The 18,001-nt window shown below is 34.7% G+C and overlaps 1 protein-coding gene across 3 annotated transcripts; it reads right to left on the reverse strand.

Annotated features, from left to right (window-relative positions):
• Positions 1-5,655: 5,655 nt before the first annotated feature.
• On the reverse strand, positions 5,656-17,315 carry LOC107962697 (uncharacterized). Of its 3 annotated transcripts, none has more exons than XM_016899173.2 (22): positions 16,091-17,315; positions 14,871-14,986; positions 14,405-14,613; positions 13,717-13,836; positions 13,411-13,539; positions 13,200-13,325; positions 12,775-12,830; positions 12,601-12,700; positions 12,365-12,482; positions 12,029-12,238; positions 10,811-11,141; positions 9,912-10,005; positions 9,444-9,552; positions 8,929-9,200; positions 8,686-8,813; positions 8,268-8,502; positions 7,770-7,958; positions 7,379-7,668; positions 7,106-7,277; positions 6,756-6,998; positions 6,228-6,313; positions 5,656-6,077 (listed from the first exon to the last, which is right to left on the reverse strand). In XM_016899173.2, exons 1-22 carry the CDS (start codon positions 16,906-16,908, stop codon positions 5,930-5,932), a joined length of 4,299 nt encoding a protein of 1,432 aa, XP_016754662.2. In that variant the 5' UTR covers positions 16,909-17,315; the 3' UTR covers positions 5,656-5,929. The 3 variants fall into 3 exon arrangements, with proteins under 3 accessions (XP_016754662.2, XP_040971188.1, XP_040971187.1); XM_041115254.1 differs by having other exon boundaries at positions 16,045-16,173; XM_041115253.1 differs by lacking the exons at positions 5,656-6,077; positions 6,228-6,313; positions 6,756-6,998 and having other exon boundaries at positions 7,195-7,291.
• Positions 17,316-18,001: the final 686 nt, after the last annotated feature.

Below are 18,001 nucleotides of genomic sequence, written 5' to 3' on the forward strand. Positions count from 1 at the left end.
GGGTAAAATGGTAAATTTTACAATATTAAACAAATAAATTGAAATTGAAAGAGATTTCTAGGCCATTCTTCTCATAATTTCGGCCAGACAGCCATGGGAGAGAGCTTTTAAGCTGGTTTTGCACAATTTCATTGCATGTGAGTTTATTTCTTGCCCTTTTCTTATATTTTTTGTATTTTTAAGACTTTTGCAATTAGGTCCAATCATCTAATTCATTAGTTTTTGATTTGGTGGGTGAAATTGGAAGTTACCCTGGCTGAGTAAGGGCAGTATATGATGAATTATTATGAAATTGAAGTTCTAATTTCATATTAAGGTTGTTTTATTAAGTCATTTTGATAGAAAATGGTATTTAGGACCTAATTGTGAAAAAGTTGAGAATTAAATGTTAGTGTTGAAATTCAGAATATCAAAGGTTGTGAAATAATTTATAATGATAAAATAAAATGTTAATTGAGAAAAAAATTAGTTCAATTGATGGGTGAAATGAGCAGGGACTAAATTGTAAAAACTGTAAATTTTGGGGTAAAAGTGCAATTTCAAAATTTGAACAGCATAAATTGTGAATTGAAATAGAAGTCAAATAAATGCTAATGAGTAGAAATACTTTATATTATAGATCAAGAATCCAATGAAGAACGAGAATAAGAAAAAGTTACGGAATAGTCCCTAAATTTCAATATCTTCTACAAATCAGCCAGGTAAGTTCATATGTAAATGTTGGTAACATAGTTATTATTTTAAATATTTTTATGTTATTTAAATGATATGATAATTATTATGAAATATTATACTCGTGATAATTGTTTGATAATATGTCAAATTATGTGATATACTTGGAAAATGTGAAATACTACCGAGTATCGGTATCAGCATTCCATAGGAGATGGTTGAGACACATGATTGGGAAAAAGGTCCCGTTGAACCTTAGGAATGGATTAGGATACAAGTGACATGTCACTAGGATATTTGGCATCCAAACTCGTTGAGTTGAATCCGAGTTCACTTATGGATGCGAATGTCCGAACTCGTTGAGTTGAGTCCGAGTTCGAGAGATGTAACTAGGCATCCGAGCTTGTTGAGTTGAGTCCGAGTTCACTTATAGATGCGAACGCCCGAGCTCGTTGAGTTGAGTCCGAGTTCGCTTATGGGCGGGTTACATGGTAGCTTGGCTACATATGTGGCACTTATGTGCAAACTTTCCATGTATCCGAATTATATTCCGATGTGTTCAACGGGTAAAATTCTACTCAAATGGAGGAATACTAGAGATGAAAGGGACGTATTGGTAAGTGTCGTGAAATGAATACTTTGAACAGGTTTGTACTTAACCCTCGGGTTGAAAACTCGACATAACAACAATATGGTAAGATTGTAAATGAAAATGTGATATGAATGTCTCAGTGATGATTATGAAAATGATGTTTTATGTTTGCTTATATAGTTGTGTTACTTGCTATTTGCTATTTGCTTATATAGTTTATGTTTTATGTTTGCTATTTGCATGTGAACTTATTAAGCATTTATGATTACTCCCTCCTTTTCATTCCTTATAGTTTTGACAAGTCAGCTCGGAAATCAGGAACGGTCGGAGGCTCGCTCACACTATCCGTGTATCATCTTGGTATAACAGTTTGTATATTTTGAGCATGGCATGTATAGCATTATAATCATTTTGTGTATATAGTCTTATGATATGGTTATTGAGTGGTATGGAAATGCTTGATAATGATTAGCTGTTGGAATGGCTAATCAATGACATATTTGGTGTTATGTATGCCTAAATGCTAGTTATTCCATGGAAATCATGAAATAGGTAAAATTTACCATAAAATAGATTAAGACAGCAGCAGTGACGTGAGTTTGAAAAATCATTAAAAATAGTAGAGATATAATTAGATGATGAATAAAATATGGAATTAAATAATTATGAGTCTATTTTCATATGAATGGAACAAAACAGGTATATGAGTTCTATTTTATGAGATGTTTAAATTTTTGTGAAACAGGGCCAGAATAATTTCTGGATCCCCTGTTCTAACTTTGGAAATTCACCATAAATTGTACAAAGATAATTAGAAGTCATGATTTATATGTATGTACAGATTCCTTATTGAGTCTAGTTTTATTAGAAACAAACGGCATAGTCATTGAAACTCTGTACAGGGAGATATCTGATTCATAATACACAGAGGTCAGAGCAGTCAAACCCTGAAATAGGGGATAATTTAACTAATAAACTGTACTAATTGGCCCGACCAAAAATTCTAGAAAAAAATTAGTAAATAGATATATGAGTCTAGTTTAAGGAAAAATTTATGGAATTGGATTTCGAGTTTCAGAACTCGAGATATGAATTTTTAAGCAACTGTGACGCAGTTGGACAGCTTGTCCGAATTTGTTTAAGTGCTCAAATAAGTTTAGTAATGCCTCGTGCTCGACTCCGGCGACGGTCTCGGGTAAGGGGGCGTTACACAAATACATAGAAAATAGTTACATATTTACTACAATATGAGCATATTTTCCAACAGATAAGACCTGAAAGCTCATAGAAGAAATGTTAGTATTGTTAAGAATCAATTATGCATTTGCACTTGCCTTGGTTGAGGGTTCGGTCCCCTGCAAATGCACTTTCCATAATTAATTTCTAATAATATTTACACTTCTCTTGTGAGATTATAGGTCGCATCTACATCAATCGATGTGCTCCCTAAAGAAAAACAAAATCCTGAATGAACAATACTTTCTGCTGAAGATCCAAGACCCAACCTCCCTTCAACGACACTTACAATGAAGTTTTTTTCAGAAAAACAAAGGGAATAATTTGGATATCCTTTTTCTATTAATTATTGTTAGGACCAGTATGTGTGGTTTGCTCTATTAATTCTTCTTTTTTTAATGCAAATATCATATACTTATTTATCATTTTAAATGTAATAGTAATAGATTGGAATATTAGTTTTGGGGGTACATGATTGGATCCAATTGGAAAACAATTTAGTGAGGTACATGGATTGGATTTTGGGGTGGGATGTTTATGTTAGATAAATGTGAGTTAAGGGGAGTCAAAGTTTGTGATTCCAAATGTCCTCCAATATTCAGATAAATAAAATGTCTAGTCGAAAAGCAAGAGAGCTTAAGCTAGTAATAAAACTGAGAATGTAGATAGTGAAAAAGGGGTTGTAACTAGTTACATATAATGTTAGGATTGTTTGATCTAAATTCCTGGTTAAAAAAAAGGTGGTAAAATCCCTATTAAACATAAAATTGGACCGGGGTTGCAATCGGGGGTATTGCATTGCTTCTATTAGACCTTGATTAGAAATAGGTTTTTAGGCCTATAATAGACGTAGTCGCCTCTCCTCTTGTATCATTTAAACTCAATAGTTAGTGAATTTTTCTTCTCCTCTGCCCGTGATTTTTTTCCGAAAGGATTTTCACATAAAATCTGTATGTTCTATTTTTCTCTCTTTCTTTACGATTCATTATCATTTTTGATGTTCGAATTTCACATATAATCTTATATCTAGGCTATTCAAGGAAATATTCTTTCAATGCTTGTCTGGCCATGCCGGTTTGCTAGTCTACGTAGTTATGAATTTGTTGGACGACCTTGAATGCTCAATGTCCTTTCTTACAAGGCTATTGATCCTAGGTAGCTACTTTGTCATCCCAAGTGGCAGTCTCTCTAGCTAACAACTAGCTAAGCTTCGAGCCTTGTGGGATTAGGAATTTGTGTGTTGTAGCCTGCTTTAGTGTTAGGTCGTAGATGTGGTTACAATCTGGTATAACAATCATACTTCCTCAGGTGAAAGGTTGGCTATAAAGTGTTTGTGGGCTTGAACATGTTGCATATTGAACAGTTTGAGTGTAACGAGAGTAACGAAGTTTTGATTCGAGTAGACTATTGATAAATTTATGTTTTGGTCTCTCAACTTCAAAAAGTTACAAAAATGTTCATTAAACTATTCAAAATTTTTTATTTAAGTCGTTAGGTTGTTATGTCGTTGTTGTATGACCTTTTCTGTTCGCACTGCTTGGTGTCTCTCATTCCCCTTCTCTTCTACAACTTATATATTTTTTTATGAGATAACTTTGAACGTCATGAATCTACAGGTCAAAATCCAAACAATTTTCTTCTTTAATTTTCAACATTAAGTCAGATAGACTTGATCTAAGGTATGTTCTTCTACTCGTTAACAGATTTTCACCATACCAATCATCAAATTGTCGCTTGGAACTCGCTTCCTAGATATATATATTTCTTGTAAATAACAACTCAATGACTTAAATAAAACTTTCAAATAATTCAGGGACTTGATGAAAATTTTTAAATAATTCAATAACTATTTTATAATTTTTTGAAGTTGAATGATTAAAACGTAATTTAATAATTTAATTTTTTCGTCAATCTTTTGATTTGTGTGGCTATATCCTTAAAAGGGATGTTTGCTTAACAAGATGTCATGCTCAGAGTTTGAAATTTTCAGGAGTTGATTTGTTGACTGACTTAGTAGAACCATACCCTGATTTTATTTAAAAAATCAATTTAAAAATTTAAAATTGGAGGTTAAAGTCTTTATATTTTATTAAATCATAAATTTAATAAAAAATTTACTAATTTTGAGAGAACACGCACTCTATTTTTAAATACTTATTAAGTTCAAACAATATAATAAAATAATATAATTCTTTTTAATTTTAAAATTTTTAGGAAGTACTTAAGATAAAATAACATACCATATTAAATAACCATGTTTGAGAGATTAAGTCTCCAACCAAACACTTGTACAATTTATAGATTTCTGGATTTTCATTTATTTTGTATAGAATTGAGCATTTACCAGTGTACTTTTAGTATCATTTCAGAAAAATAAAAAATTACGACGTTTTTAATTCTTTCCATTTCATAAGGTTAGATAATGATGTAAATTTATGTTATAAAAAATATAATTAAATAATAATTAATAATTGTTAGTTAATTGATGAATTATTACTCATTCAACCTTCACCTCAAAAAATTAAGCATTGAATTAGAGAGGTTAAAAAGAATAATTATATAAATTCACGATTTGCAATATATCCGTTTTTATATTAGTGCCTAAATTTTATTTTACCCAATTTAATATCAAAAGAATACTTAAAACATATACGTCACGTGATGTCCTTTTGTAAAAATATATTTTTTTATCAAGTAAATATAAACATTTTAAAAATATAAATAGAACTATAAATATATAAAAATCCAGAAAAATATATACAATCTAATATATATTTCAACAATTACAAAAAATACAATAATTGAAAAAATTAGTTGAAATTAATAATATTATTATCAAAAATTTAAAAAAATGTAAAAAATATAAAATGTTATTTAAATACATCAAAATCCGTAAAATATAATATATATATATTCTACTAATCTTTCCTGATCAGGTGTTTATTTATTAATACAGATATGATGTTTACAATATTAAAATTATTATTTTAAATACATCAAAATCTATCAAAAATCTAAATAACCCTGCCATAATGATGATGAAAGAAAATCTGGGTTGGTTTCCCTCTAGAATACGCCCATCTTTCAACCCATGTAACTGAATGAAATAAAATATATCATCAAGGCTTCCATTTCCCATGTATGCAAACTTAAAATAAAATAAAAATCCTAATCACGTTAATTGATTTGGGTATCAAACAACGGTTCGGTTCATTGATTCTTACAATGTTGTGTATGTGCATATATATGAAAATAAATCATATATAGAAGTATCTATCATTTACAAAATTCAAGTGCCACTCATACTTAAATTCCTCCACTACTCAAATCCATCACACCAAATTGGGGAAAGAAAAATGGGTTTCCTAAATGCTGTTTTACTTATGATTTAAGTATTCAGGGAAAGAAAGAAGGAAGAAAGGTTTTACTTCAAGATTGCCAGAACACATCAGGATCAGTGCTATATAAAGAGTGATCTTGAATTTCTTGGTTAGCCACATGGAAATCAATAAGTCTTGCTTGGATTATTTTACAGACAACTAATCCAGAAGGAAGCATCCACCATTCACTTTCATCCCTGCACACCCACATACCATAATATAATATTAAACACTTCATCCATTATCACCCCTACACCACACCACACCACACCAGTAAAAATACTAATAATAAATATAACTTAACTAGAGTTAACCCACAGCCATAATAACAGATAAAACATACTTACATGCTAAAATTCCATGACTGAATGCTCATATGTTTCCTGCTTGAATGGCTCCAGTAATGTAGAAATCCACACACAAAGGCAGTTATCTGTCGCAAATTACAGAAATAATCAGGATGACAAATGCTTGAAAGTAACTTGTGAGTTTGAGCAATATTGACTGTCTATAAAATAAACCCTTTAATTTGTCTCATAAATCAACTATAGCAGTGTGAACAAGCACTTGCAATACTAGTCATTCATTCAACTTTCCTGACATTTCCTCCAAAGAATCAGGAGATTATGACATCACTCCCACTAACCGCACCATGTGCAAAGTAACATGAAAAATTATACTAGTTGCAAAATGTTCTTAATGGCACTCATTATCAATCTGATATGAACAGCAAAAACAGCATAACCTTCTCGAATTGCTGGATGCACAACTATTTCGCTGCTAGCATTTAAATGCGCTTTCATCAACTATTATTTTCCAAGCCATGCATCGAAGAACATTAAGAAATAGCCTAAAATAACCTCGAAACAACTTACAACATTGATCAACGATGTGATATTCCATAGTGCATATACACGTGCAAGGCCAGCTGATTGTCTTCGTCCATGACTGAACAAGGCACTGATACCAGCCGGGAACGGAAGAAATATTGCAAAAGGAAGGATGAAAAAAACTAAAACGAAGTCTAACAGTGATATAGAATACATCTGTAGCAAAGTAAGCAAAACTAAGCTAAAATCTCCCAAAAGTAATATAGAGACAAGCAAACCGACAAGATCCTGCCAATAATAAGGAAGACGAGTCAGGATTTTCTCCAAAAATTTCAACCAAATGTGTGTGAGAGAAAGGAAAGATAATTATTTGTCTGCAATGAAGAAAAATGAACCTGATGACCAACAGGCTTGGTATTGCAAACTATAAGTGAAAAGGGATAACAAATCGCCCTCCTCATTTTAAGTGTTTGTAAGTTTTTTGCATGCAATATCCCTCCAAATATCCTTAAATATTCACTAGCTCCTGGACGACCACCTGAGTCTCCCCTACTAGCACCAGACCAACTGCAAATAGCTCCCTCCCCATTAGAAAAAGAACAATGAAAGTTAACCCAAATTTTATACTTGAACTTAAAGGCAGAAAAACACTATCAAACAGTTGATACCTTAATTGCTCCATAGAAGGAAAATATCTATCTTGACCTTCAGTCCAGTACTGCACATTCTCATTGCTGGTGGCAGATACCACAAGTCCGTACTGACAATAACCAGAAGATGTTGGCTGAAACCACGCAAGATCAACACGTACACCATATGCAATTATGGTAGGGTTTACATGTGTTTCAAGCCAGCTAATAACATGGCCAAAAGTTAGTTTCAAATGTCCATAGCGAACAAGGCGCAACTGAGAATTTAAACCAGCCACTAGTCGATACCACATGGTTGGTGGAACACACTGCAAAACAGAAAGAGGCAAAAATAGGCACCAACAACAGCACTCAACCACTAAAAGAAACTATCAAAAACTTTTCACAAAACAACCATTTAATGACAAACCTGATTCATTAAGTTCGTAAGAATGTTATCACTTTGAAGAGAAAAAGGAGCCATGTAACTTCCATCTCCTCCAAAAACCAAAGAAATTGGAAATCTTTGATAAAGACGAAGAGGAAGGTCACCTATCTTTTCATCTCCACCAAGGAAAAAGTCCACATACGCAAGCATCTGATCAGCAGTTGCAGCAACCTGCAGAGTAACACAACAGGGACCAGTGTTAAAACCTTCAGTTCCATTGGCATGAAACAAAAGGACACAGCACTTCTTAAGCTTAAAGAAAAAAAAGATTCCAACAGGAAAGATCAAATCTCAATCAATAGAAATTCTTGTTTAATTTTCCATCAGCTTCATCCAGTTACTGCATCCATAAACATCCAACAGCAAAAGCATATGTTTCTATTTTAAACCCCAAAACCAGACTACACCAACATATAACAAGCCAAAAATATCCATAAGGAAAATTATACAATAATTTAAGAATATAATGGAACAAGGTACCTTAAGTCCTTCATACAATGCGCGTGAACGGCAAGAACGAAGGCAAGAATGATCATATTCAGATCGAACAAATTCACGTAGCTGTTGCAATTTCCTTTTCCGGCATTGCTGTAGCCAGGACCATGCAAGTGGATATGCAAGAATAGAAAGAATGCTGTAGATTGATCCTTCCCACCACTGATACGCAGCTAAATCATTAATCTCATCCACAAATCTCTCAAAGGCATCCTCATACCTGCCATGCAAATGACATTCAAAAAACTCTTTTACATAAACCAAGTTCCTACAATACTTTGGAAATAGTTAGCTCACTACACAGCTGCTCCTACAGAAGAACAAAAACTGTAATTATAGATTATTATTAAAGTGAAAATTGACCAACAAGCTATCACACATGGAGGCAAAAATAAGAACTTACACAATTTCAATTAATTGTGTGGGCGGAACATGAGGAAGATGCCAAGGTTCAGTAAATGTATTTGATCCCATAAAATACATTCTGTGAACATGACTCTGGGATTCCTCAGTTCTATTTGTCTCCAAAACCTGGTGGATATAACAATTAGATACTTGAGAATACTATTTAGTAAGTGGTTTGTATTTTGATCAACATGATAGATAAAACATCAAGTGTACATGGAAGAAACTAAGGAAAAAAAACCTCATTCAATGACTCTAGGAAAGGGAATGAGTGATCTATTTGAGAGCCACGATGAGCAGGCATGAGAGCTGGTAATTCATCTCCACCAACATATTTCATCCTTGCAACACTAAGAACTAGTGCTAAAAGGATGAGGAGGCCTAAAAGAATAAGACCAAAAAACCATGGCCCACCAAAGGTATATACCAACTCTTCAAGTGCGGTGTAACAGTGTGGCATATGATATCTTTCAGATATGCACTTGTAAGGGCAGGGGCGATCAGTGACACCACCTATTGAGAAACATAAGGTTGGGACCAATAACAAAAGTTATTATCCAGGTGAAGAAAAAAGAATCATAAACTTTGCAAGGATCAAAATGCCATGTATTATTGACAGCAATGCAAGAAGAAAAACCAAAACCCGGCAAAAGCACTATTAAATTTTCAGAGTAATATGTGGAAAAGCCCACATTAATGCAGGCAATGAGAGATGCCCATCCTTCCACATGTAGAAGCAGCTAAAGTTAAACGTACCCCGAATATCAACATATATGGCTCGACTTGGAAGCTCATCAGCTGGGCAACTATGACAAAGGACTCTATCAGATCCACTGACATTCTTAAACGTCCCAAGAGGGCATTCCTGCAGCAGACAATCTAAAATTGTGAAGAAAACCAGATGAAAGGTGACAACAAATAACCAATTCTACCATTGATCATTGGAAGATATGTATGTGAGGAGAAATTTAACACTATCCAGGTGACCATATAACATTTAGAAACAGTTGCAAAGCTCTGAACAAGTCAAATTTCCAAAGCCTGGAAATATACATTTCATGAAGAAAATTGTAATATGGTAAACCGGATAAAGCGTTATGCCAACTGAAAGTTCTCTCAAGCAAACCGATCTTTGTATCCTTCCAAAATGAAGGCAAGGTAACTTCGTTAGAAACTTAAACAAGTCCAAACTCCAAATAAAGTGACATTAATTTGCAAATCTACCTCACAAAAGATACCATAAAGCCCTTTAGGACAGGCCTTTCCGGTGATAGTGCCATTTTCTCCAGTGCGACCCTGACCTCTGCCAAAGCCTCCCCTGCAAACAGCACTAGCAATCTGAATAATTTCACCAAGTATCCACAACCTAGCACAGTTAATCACCTATCGGCAAGCAAGGAACTGAAAGCCTTGCCAGTTTATTACAGCATCAAATGGAAAATTCTGTCACTGATGACAAGAAATGCTTTCCTATCAGTTAATGAACATAACAGCCCAGGAAGAGGTCCTTTTGTAACAACATAAAAACTAAGAGGTCCCTTAATTATCAAAGGTTCAGAAGCGCCTCCGTGACTAGTACTCATCGAGATGTGATCACAAAAGTTCAAAGTTGCCAGCAAATTGTAACTACCCCTTGATTCCTCCTTGTTTCTTCTGCCTCCAGCATTCCATGATACACTCCATAACACTAAAGCCCACATGTCTCAAACACACTTTTAAAGACCTGTATTTTCCGGGCCATCTGAAGGACAATATAAGCCAGTAACCTATCTGCCTTTGCTCAGTGCTTAGTTAAACTGAGAACAGAACAAGAATTAAGGAACATTTTTGCTTTGCAGGTCACATACCACAGAAAATGAATTTGGGAATGATCACCACCTATTAGCATCCAGATTTTCAAAGAATATAAGTATAAAATAAGTTGTTTCCAGCCTAATTAGATTATGCATTTAAATTTTCTTCACTTTATTACCAAATTAATTTCAACAATCGTAAACAATTATTATGTGACTTAAGTGACGAGAAGAAGACCTCCAGGGTGGTTGGTGTTGGATAGGAGAGCTGGCTTAATCATTCATCAGATGCAAAACATAAGAAGCAAGCCACATGTCTCTGATACAAACCTGGTATTAATGCTTCCTTTCACACTTGCTATGGGTTGGTACGCATCCCCGGTTGGGATATCTGACCAATGAAAGTGAACTCGTCCACCACCTCCACCACCAGCACCACTTGGGCTGCCATGTCCTCCAGCAGTTGAGATAACAGAAGAATCAGCAAGCATGATTGAATGAACAAATAAAAGGATGGTTCCACCAGATCCACCACCGGGACCAATGTTTGAAATGGTACTATGATCTTGCTTTCTGATAACTTCTCCAAAGCTTTCTCCATCAGCTCTAAGGGAACCATATACAGACAAACTTGAGAGTGAGTGCTCCAGTGAACCCATTACTGTTCAGGCAAAAAATGAGCAAAATATTAATAGAAGCATCATCACTGGACCAAATTTACATCAGTAGAAGTCACCACAGCATAGCAGCAAAACAATTTCCCAAGTTCAATGATGTGCGAAAAAACTGACAGAAATAACTCGCCTTTACTTTGTTGTAAAGAGGGGGGAGGGAAACTCGACCATTTTCTGTAAAATTACTTAAATTCAACTTATCCCAACATATCCACCACTCAGAATATGATTTCGACGAGCAAAGAACTGAATCAAACTAAGGTTGCTAATCATAGTAATTGAAAGGAAAACTTGAGTGATTGATGTATATATATATGTTTTGTTTTAAAAAAGGACCGTTAAAGTTTATTTGAATACAATTTCTCATAATGAATCGAAGTTGGTGTAAAGAAATTTTTGCTTTTGGTCACTTTATGCAAGTCAAAAAGAAATGGGTAGCCCATCTACAGAGAACAAAAATATAAAACTACAACGAATATGTTATATTAATAGATAAAAAATTGAAGTTTATGATACTAGAAGTGATGCAAAAACTTTCCTTAGAAAAGGTATATAGGTGTTAAATAATGTGGAATAATTGTGTCCGGATGTTGATTAAATAACTGTAGAACAATGTACCAAAGAGCAGTAAAATATACTATAGCCTCACAACAGAAGATACATATGCCACTGGGAGCAATTCAAACCTCAAGCCTCTGGAATCAACCCCTATGGCTAAAACATAGGTGAAAATTATGTATTTGGACAACTCACCAAGGTCATCTAAAATATAAAAGCAACAACCAACTAAGCCTTTTTCCATGCTCTATCACATCTAAATACAACAAAAGTAACTAATAACAATAGTGGAACCTCAATAGATTCAGAAGCTTACCTATTATTCCACCACCAGCAGTTGCACCAGCAAGACTATCATTTCCACTACCACTACCAAGTTCACAAGGCAACTCAGCATCTCCGTAAGAAACACCACCTTCGATAAAACTGCCATCATAATATCCCTTCCCACCTCTGCCACCATGCCCTCCACCTCCAGCAAGACCATTATTGAGTACTGTTCCCCTACCCACCCCACCAGTGCATCCTAGAGCAGTCCAAATCAGAATGCGTGGGCAAATAATTGAATCTTTAACAGTCTAACATTATTCCTCATTAAAATAACGAACTATCCACATTGAAATTTTAAACAGAAATTAGGTATAATCCATACCCAAAGCTGACGTGGTAATTTCACCAGAAGAATGGACGACAACAGTTCTAACCCAGTGAAAATGTACAACAGATCCTGTTACAATGCCCTCAATTATAATATCTTCAACACGACATATCTGCAATGCCATTCCAATCCAACAATTCATTAACAAGTTGAACACACAAAACCTTCACAGCCGAATTTACTATAATCTGACAAAGATGACTTGGATTTCAAACTGGCTAACTGAAGACCTGAAGGGTGAAGGATAAGGAAGAATTCACGTTGCAGTCCTCAGGTGGGTGAAGCAATTCAATAGGGCAATCTTGAAATTCACAGTAAAGCCGTGGTGCCCTGCCAGTTACCAAAACTAAATACCTAACAAGATAATGGCGGAAGCATTCAATTCTTTTAGATCAATAACTTACATATCATTGTCACTGGCATTTTCCAGGGGACCTCGCAGAATAGACCCAGGTCCAACCTTCATATTAGGAAGGAAGAATTAGCACATGAATAAGTAATGCAAATGGAAAGATTAAATGCCAATGTAGAAATTAACTGCCACGTCAATTAAGTAACACATTTTCAATTCTCAAATTTCATTAATCAAAAGAGGGAAAATATCTCAAATATTAGCAGTCGCTAGTTTTCCACCTCTAAAAAAATTAAATCAAATTATGCCCAAACTTGGGTCCCACAGCTGTCAATTTTGTAGAACACTTTGTTTTACGCATTATCCATCTACCTATATGTAACCAAAATGACTAGCCAGACCCTTCAAACCTGAACTGGGAAAGTCTGATTCTAAAAGGCTATGCATGTATCAAACTAAAGGAAGCATTCAGCTTACTTTAATACTAAAAAATAATGAGAGGATCAGACGCTGTGCTTCAATTGTATCCCCTGGTCCAGATAAATTCAAAAATCCTTGTCCATGAACTCCCAAATTTGCATTAGAATGTATTACAGAAGATTCCTGAAAACCAGAAATCACCATATCTTACCTCGAAGCAATATAATCATGGTTTTTGTTAAATGAAAAAACATTATCAGTTAATTACCCTTAGAACTACCAAATTGCTGGCCTCAAGCAAGGATGTTGCCACAATAGCATCAGCACCACCATCTATAAGCATTTTCGAATTCCACATCAAGTGCATTTTGACAGACATACGAAGAGCCCCATATATCTATCATTTTGAATTGAAAGAAGGAACGGTGAAGACTATCCTCAAGACTATAAGAACACAGTGGTTAATGACAGACTATATTGTAGCTATTTTACATGGCAAATAGATAAGGCAGATCCCAGTATTATTGCCTTAAGCAATGCTTTCAATTAGAGTAGATAAGTAATAATTACTTGCCTTGAGAATTGAATCACTCATCAAAAGTTCTTCCGCCATCAATTCAAACTCAGACGAAACAAAATGAGCAAGACCAAAGCTTAGCACTGCACCGCACGATAAGCGAATTTGTCCCCTAACCTATATGACCAATTACATAGTCAAAATTATGAAATACAGCACACTCTGATCTCTGTGAGTGTAACTCTTAACTTTTGTTACACTAACTTGGATTGGATCTAGTGTCACGGGATGCAGGTTTAGTGTCCACTCCAATGTCTGACAAGTATTCCTATTATCTGTTTAGGATCTAAGTTTCATACCCATAAGAATTAAGATTTTCCACTGGTTTCCAACATGGTACATCAGGATCGGGTGATGTAATCTGATTCCTACACTATTTTAATCATTTAATTTTCAAAAATTGACTCAAGCTACCACAGCCAATTCAACCCTTATTTTGGGATAAATCATCTAGTTTATTTAAATTTAATTCTAATTTAACCTTTTAGAGATGAGATAAACAGAAACCAATTTTAAATTAGATGACATGACTCCTGATAGAGAACAACTGCATCAATGCATGCTTTCGAAGGATATAAGCCAACGAAACATGGTTATCTGGGAACAAATATCATGTATCAACTAAAAAAGGCAATAAACATAGAGTATATTCAAATAGAAAAACAAGATTTAGCTCTTCAATGACCTGAACACGGCTCCAAAGCAAAGGAACAGAAGCCTTGGCATGATCTCGCACATGCACATTTGTCCAAAGTGGTTGTTTAGGGAACTCCATTAGAAGTGTGTCAGTATTTGTGGACAAGTTGTGGTTGCTAACAATTAGACTCTGAGGAACAGCATCATAATATGTACCCGCAGCACCTGAGTTATCGGGACAGCCAAAACTTTTTCCTCCTGCAAAAATGATGACATAGTGGAGATAACAAGATATTAGACTACATCTTCTGGTCAGAGCAAATATTACAGACAGGATTTGAGTTTTGTAGACAAGGATACTAGAAGAAAACCCAAGCTCACATTACTGCATTTTAAACAATGACCATTTAGCAAAATTCACCAAGTAACTTCTCCTTAAAATCATCAAATAGGCACACAGTTTACTATGCAATTTATTTAAGGATATGAAATTTACATAGAAACTGAAAACCTACCATGAATAAAGAATTCTGTATCATCATGCCTACTAAAAACATTAATCGAAATTCTTCCACCACCACCTCCAGCAAATCCATTCCCCCCAGACGCACTTAACCAGCCGCTTCCAGTCCTGTCTTCAGATAAGAAGATTGTCATTAGGAAACCCATAATCCATTTACTTATGAAAAGTTTAGGCATAGAGTTTCAGATATGCACTACAAATACCCCAAAGGAGAATACTGCAGGAAGATACAAGTATTAAACATGAGATGGAGCAAAATCGGACATACAATCATCTTTTTCCTCTTGAAGAGAGATGAAAGTACATTAACGGATAGAAGAAGAATCACAACCACAAAGAGTTTAACAAGAATTTAATAATAGAGTAAATGAGAACATGACCTTTACATTTGCTAGAAAATCGATTTTATGTGCTGATCATACAGTAACAGATGAAGATCTGATTCTCCAGATACAAGTGATAAAATTATTAATTTATGCACAGAAAACATATTTCAATAATAAAACAACAGTAAAGAAGCCGAATTAAGTGACATTCTGAGAAACAAACTCTACAATCAATTTCAAAATAAGGAGCATACAATAACTTCAAAACCACAAGTATGGGAGAAAAAGCATAGGATTTCTCAACATGTTGGTCCACATATAAATTTCATCTAATTTCTAGAAACTGCAGGCTTGAAAATTCCAGCAAAGGTATTCCAACTGTAACTTAAATCATCACTGAACTTTGTAGCCAAATTCTGAAAGTCCTTATCTTAGACATCCACTCACACTCTCTCTTTTCTAAAAATGCCATAAGTTCCTCCAGAGCCTTATGCATCTTCTTTCTTTAAACTTTGAATTTACTTTGACTTCCTCTCATTTTTTTTTTTTTTTACTTTCATCCTCACTCTTTTTCTCAGATGATGCATCCTGACCTCCCAATTTATAACCACAACATCCTTGACGACAAAATAAATACAATGTCATATTTGCAATAAATGCATAAATGTATCAGTGTTGACTATGCTTAGAAAGTTCAGTCTATACTTAAGAAAAGGGGACCATTTGGCAAAGTTATTTACGGCAATTGAAGACAATCAGTATCAAGACGAACTAAAGCATCATAAATCAATCAACTACACAAAACAATTATATCATCATAGCAGTTAAAGTTCAACTCACGTGAAACCTACAAAACTGATGAGCAGGGGAAAACAAATTAAATTACATTCTATGAGCCTTGATATAAATACTTCCACCTGAGCCTCCACCGCCTTTTACACCACCATCACCTCCATTTGCCAACAAACTCCCTCCAATTTCAATGGCCTCCTCCACCTCTAACCTTATCCTCCCACCACCTTCCCCTCCATAATCCTCTTCTTTACTAGTCGTCCCTCCTTTACTCCCATAACTCCAAGGCTTATCCAAAGTTGACCAAGAGTAAGCATCTCCTCCCCACACATCGTCCGGCAGTTTCAAATTATCCGACACGCAACTTGCGCCTCTTCCACCATGGCCCCCGCCCGCACCTTGAATCCCCGAAGGGGTTCCACTCGTCTGAGCCGGGGGTTGACCGGCTAAGCTGCTTACATTTACCACTGAACCTTTAGAGAAACTCGCATTCCTCGCCGAAACAAAGAATGTCCCGGTAAATACGCCGGCGTTCTGCCCCAAACTGAATTCCCCACGACTCACATTGATGGAAATTGAGCAGCCCTTCATAGGGCAACTCAAAATGACATTAGGAAGCACGTGGAAGCTTCCGTTTCCTGCTATATACACATCGCTGTCAAAACTGAAGCTGGAATTGAGCTCACATACAGTGTCCAGTGAGCCAATTCCGTTTAAATCTTCCTCACACGAAAGAGACGGAGGAAGCGGCGGCAAGGAAGGCGGCGGAGGAGAAGGCGGAGAGTAGTCACCGTGAGAAGAGAGGAGGTCCGAGTCGATGATCGAGAATTCATCAATTTGAACAACGGCGAGACAAGGGTTTATGGTGAAAATGAAGAGTAAAAGGAAAAAATAACAAGAAAATCGAGCCATTTAAAGGATGGAAGACTCATTACAGAGAGAAAAATCAAATTGGGCTTACTAGAAACAATCTTAATTGTAAAAATGTGTAGTAAATTGCAATGGAATCATCACTTATGAGTAGAAGAGTGTGGATTGAAGTGGAACGAAGGGTAGAACTGAAAACATGTGAAAGTTTTGAGGTTATTTCTGGAATAATGTATATGGAAAAGGAAATGACAATAGGGAAAGTAGAGCAATTAGACACGTGGTGGCACGTGTCAGTTCAATGGTTTCTTGAGGCCATTATGGGCCTGAACCTATGGCCCAATATTCATGTTTGATTAATTGTTCGCCAGGTGGTGAAGGTTTTCAGTAATTTTATTTATTAATTGATTGGAATGGTCTTTCATCACTAGATAAGATCAATTCATTTTATTTTTTCAAATTTTGTTAGCTGTTCCCACTTCACCGTTGCCACGCAACACTTGAGTTTCAACTCCATTCCATGTTGTTATCTTTTAAGTTTTGCAACTTTTCTCATTTCAATTTTTTTTTCCAAATTCATTAAAAAATTCACTTATTTTATTTTTATTTATAAATAAAAATTAAATTAAATTATTTTCTCTCCTTCTTCACTTTTTCTTTTTCAACATCTCTCATTAGATCTGTTTACGGGCTAGACTATTTGTCTAATTTTAAAGGCTCGTCCGATATTTAGGAGGATTAGGTAAAAATATTAAGCTCGAAAAATGAATTTAGACAAAAAAAAAATTAAGCCTGTTTTTAAGTTTATAATTTTTTTATACAAATTGTCTAGAATTACCCATAGTCTCTCCCCAACCCTTCAATAGGAGGATAAATGTACTTCAAAGCGCTCAAACCCACGTCCTCTTGCATAAGTAACAATATTGATGCTAACTGAACTAGAATTGAATAGGCTAAGTTACTTTTATATATTATACAAAATATAAAATATTAAAAATAAACATATATTAAATATTTAATACTACTCTAATATAAATATTAAAATAATATAAAAATGGCTATATAAAAATTTTCAATAAAAATATATAAAATAATTAAATATTAATTAAAATAATATAAATATTTAAAAAAATAAAAA

This window comes from Gossypium hirsutum, chromosome A06 (assembly GCF_007990345.1).
Source record: "Gossypium hirsutum isolate 1008001.06 chromosome A06, Gossypium_hirsutum_v2.1, whole genome shotgun sequence".
Classification (NCBI taxonomy): domain Eukaryota; kingdom Viridiplantae; phylum Streptophyta; class Magnoliopsida; order Malvales; family Malvaceae; genus Gossypium; species Gossypium hirsutum.

What these genes read in the sequence shown, in the direction of transcription:
- LOC107962697 (XM_016899173.2), bottom strand. Translation starts at nt 16,908, where the DNA reads ATGGCTCGATTTTCTTGTTATTTTTTCCTTTTACTCTTCATTTTCACC. An exon ending in AATTACCACGTCAGCTTTGG is followed by an intron (nt 12,239 to 12,364) that starts GTATGGATTATA and finishes GGACTGCTCTAG; the next exon opens with GATGCACTGGTGGGGTGGGT. An exon ending in CCAAGCCTGTTGGTCATCAG is followed by an intron (nt 6,999 to 7,105) that starts GTTCATTTTTCT and finishes TATTATTGGCAG; the next exon opens with GATCTTGTCGGTTTGCTTGT.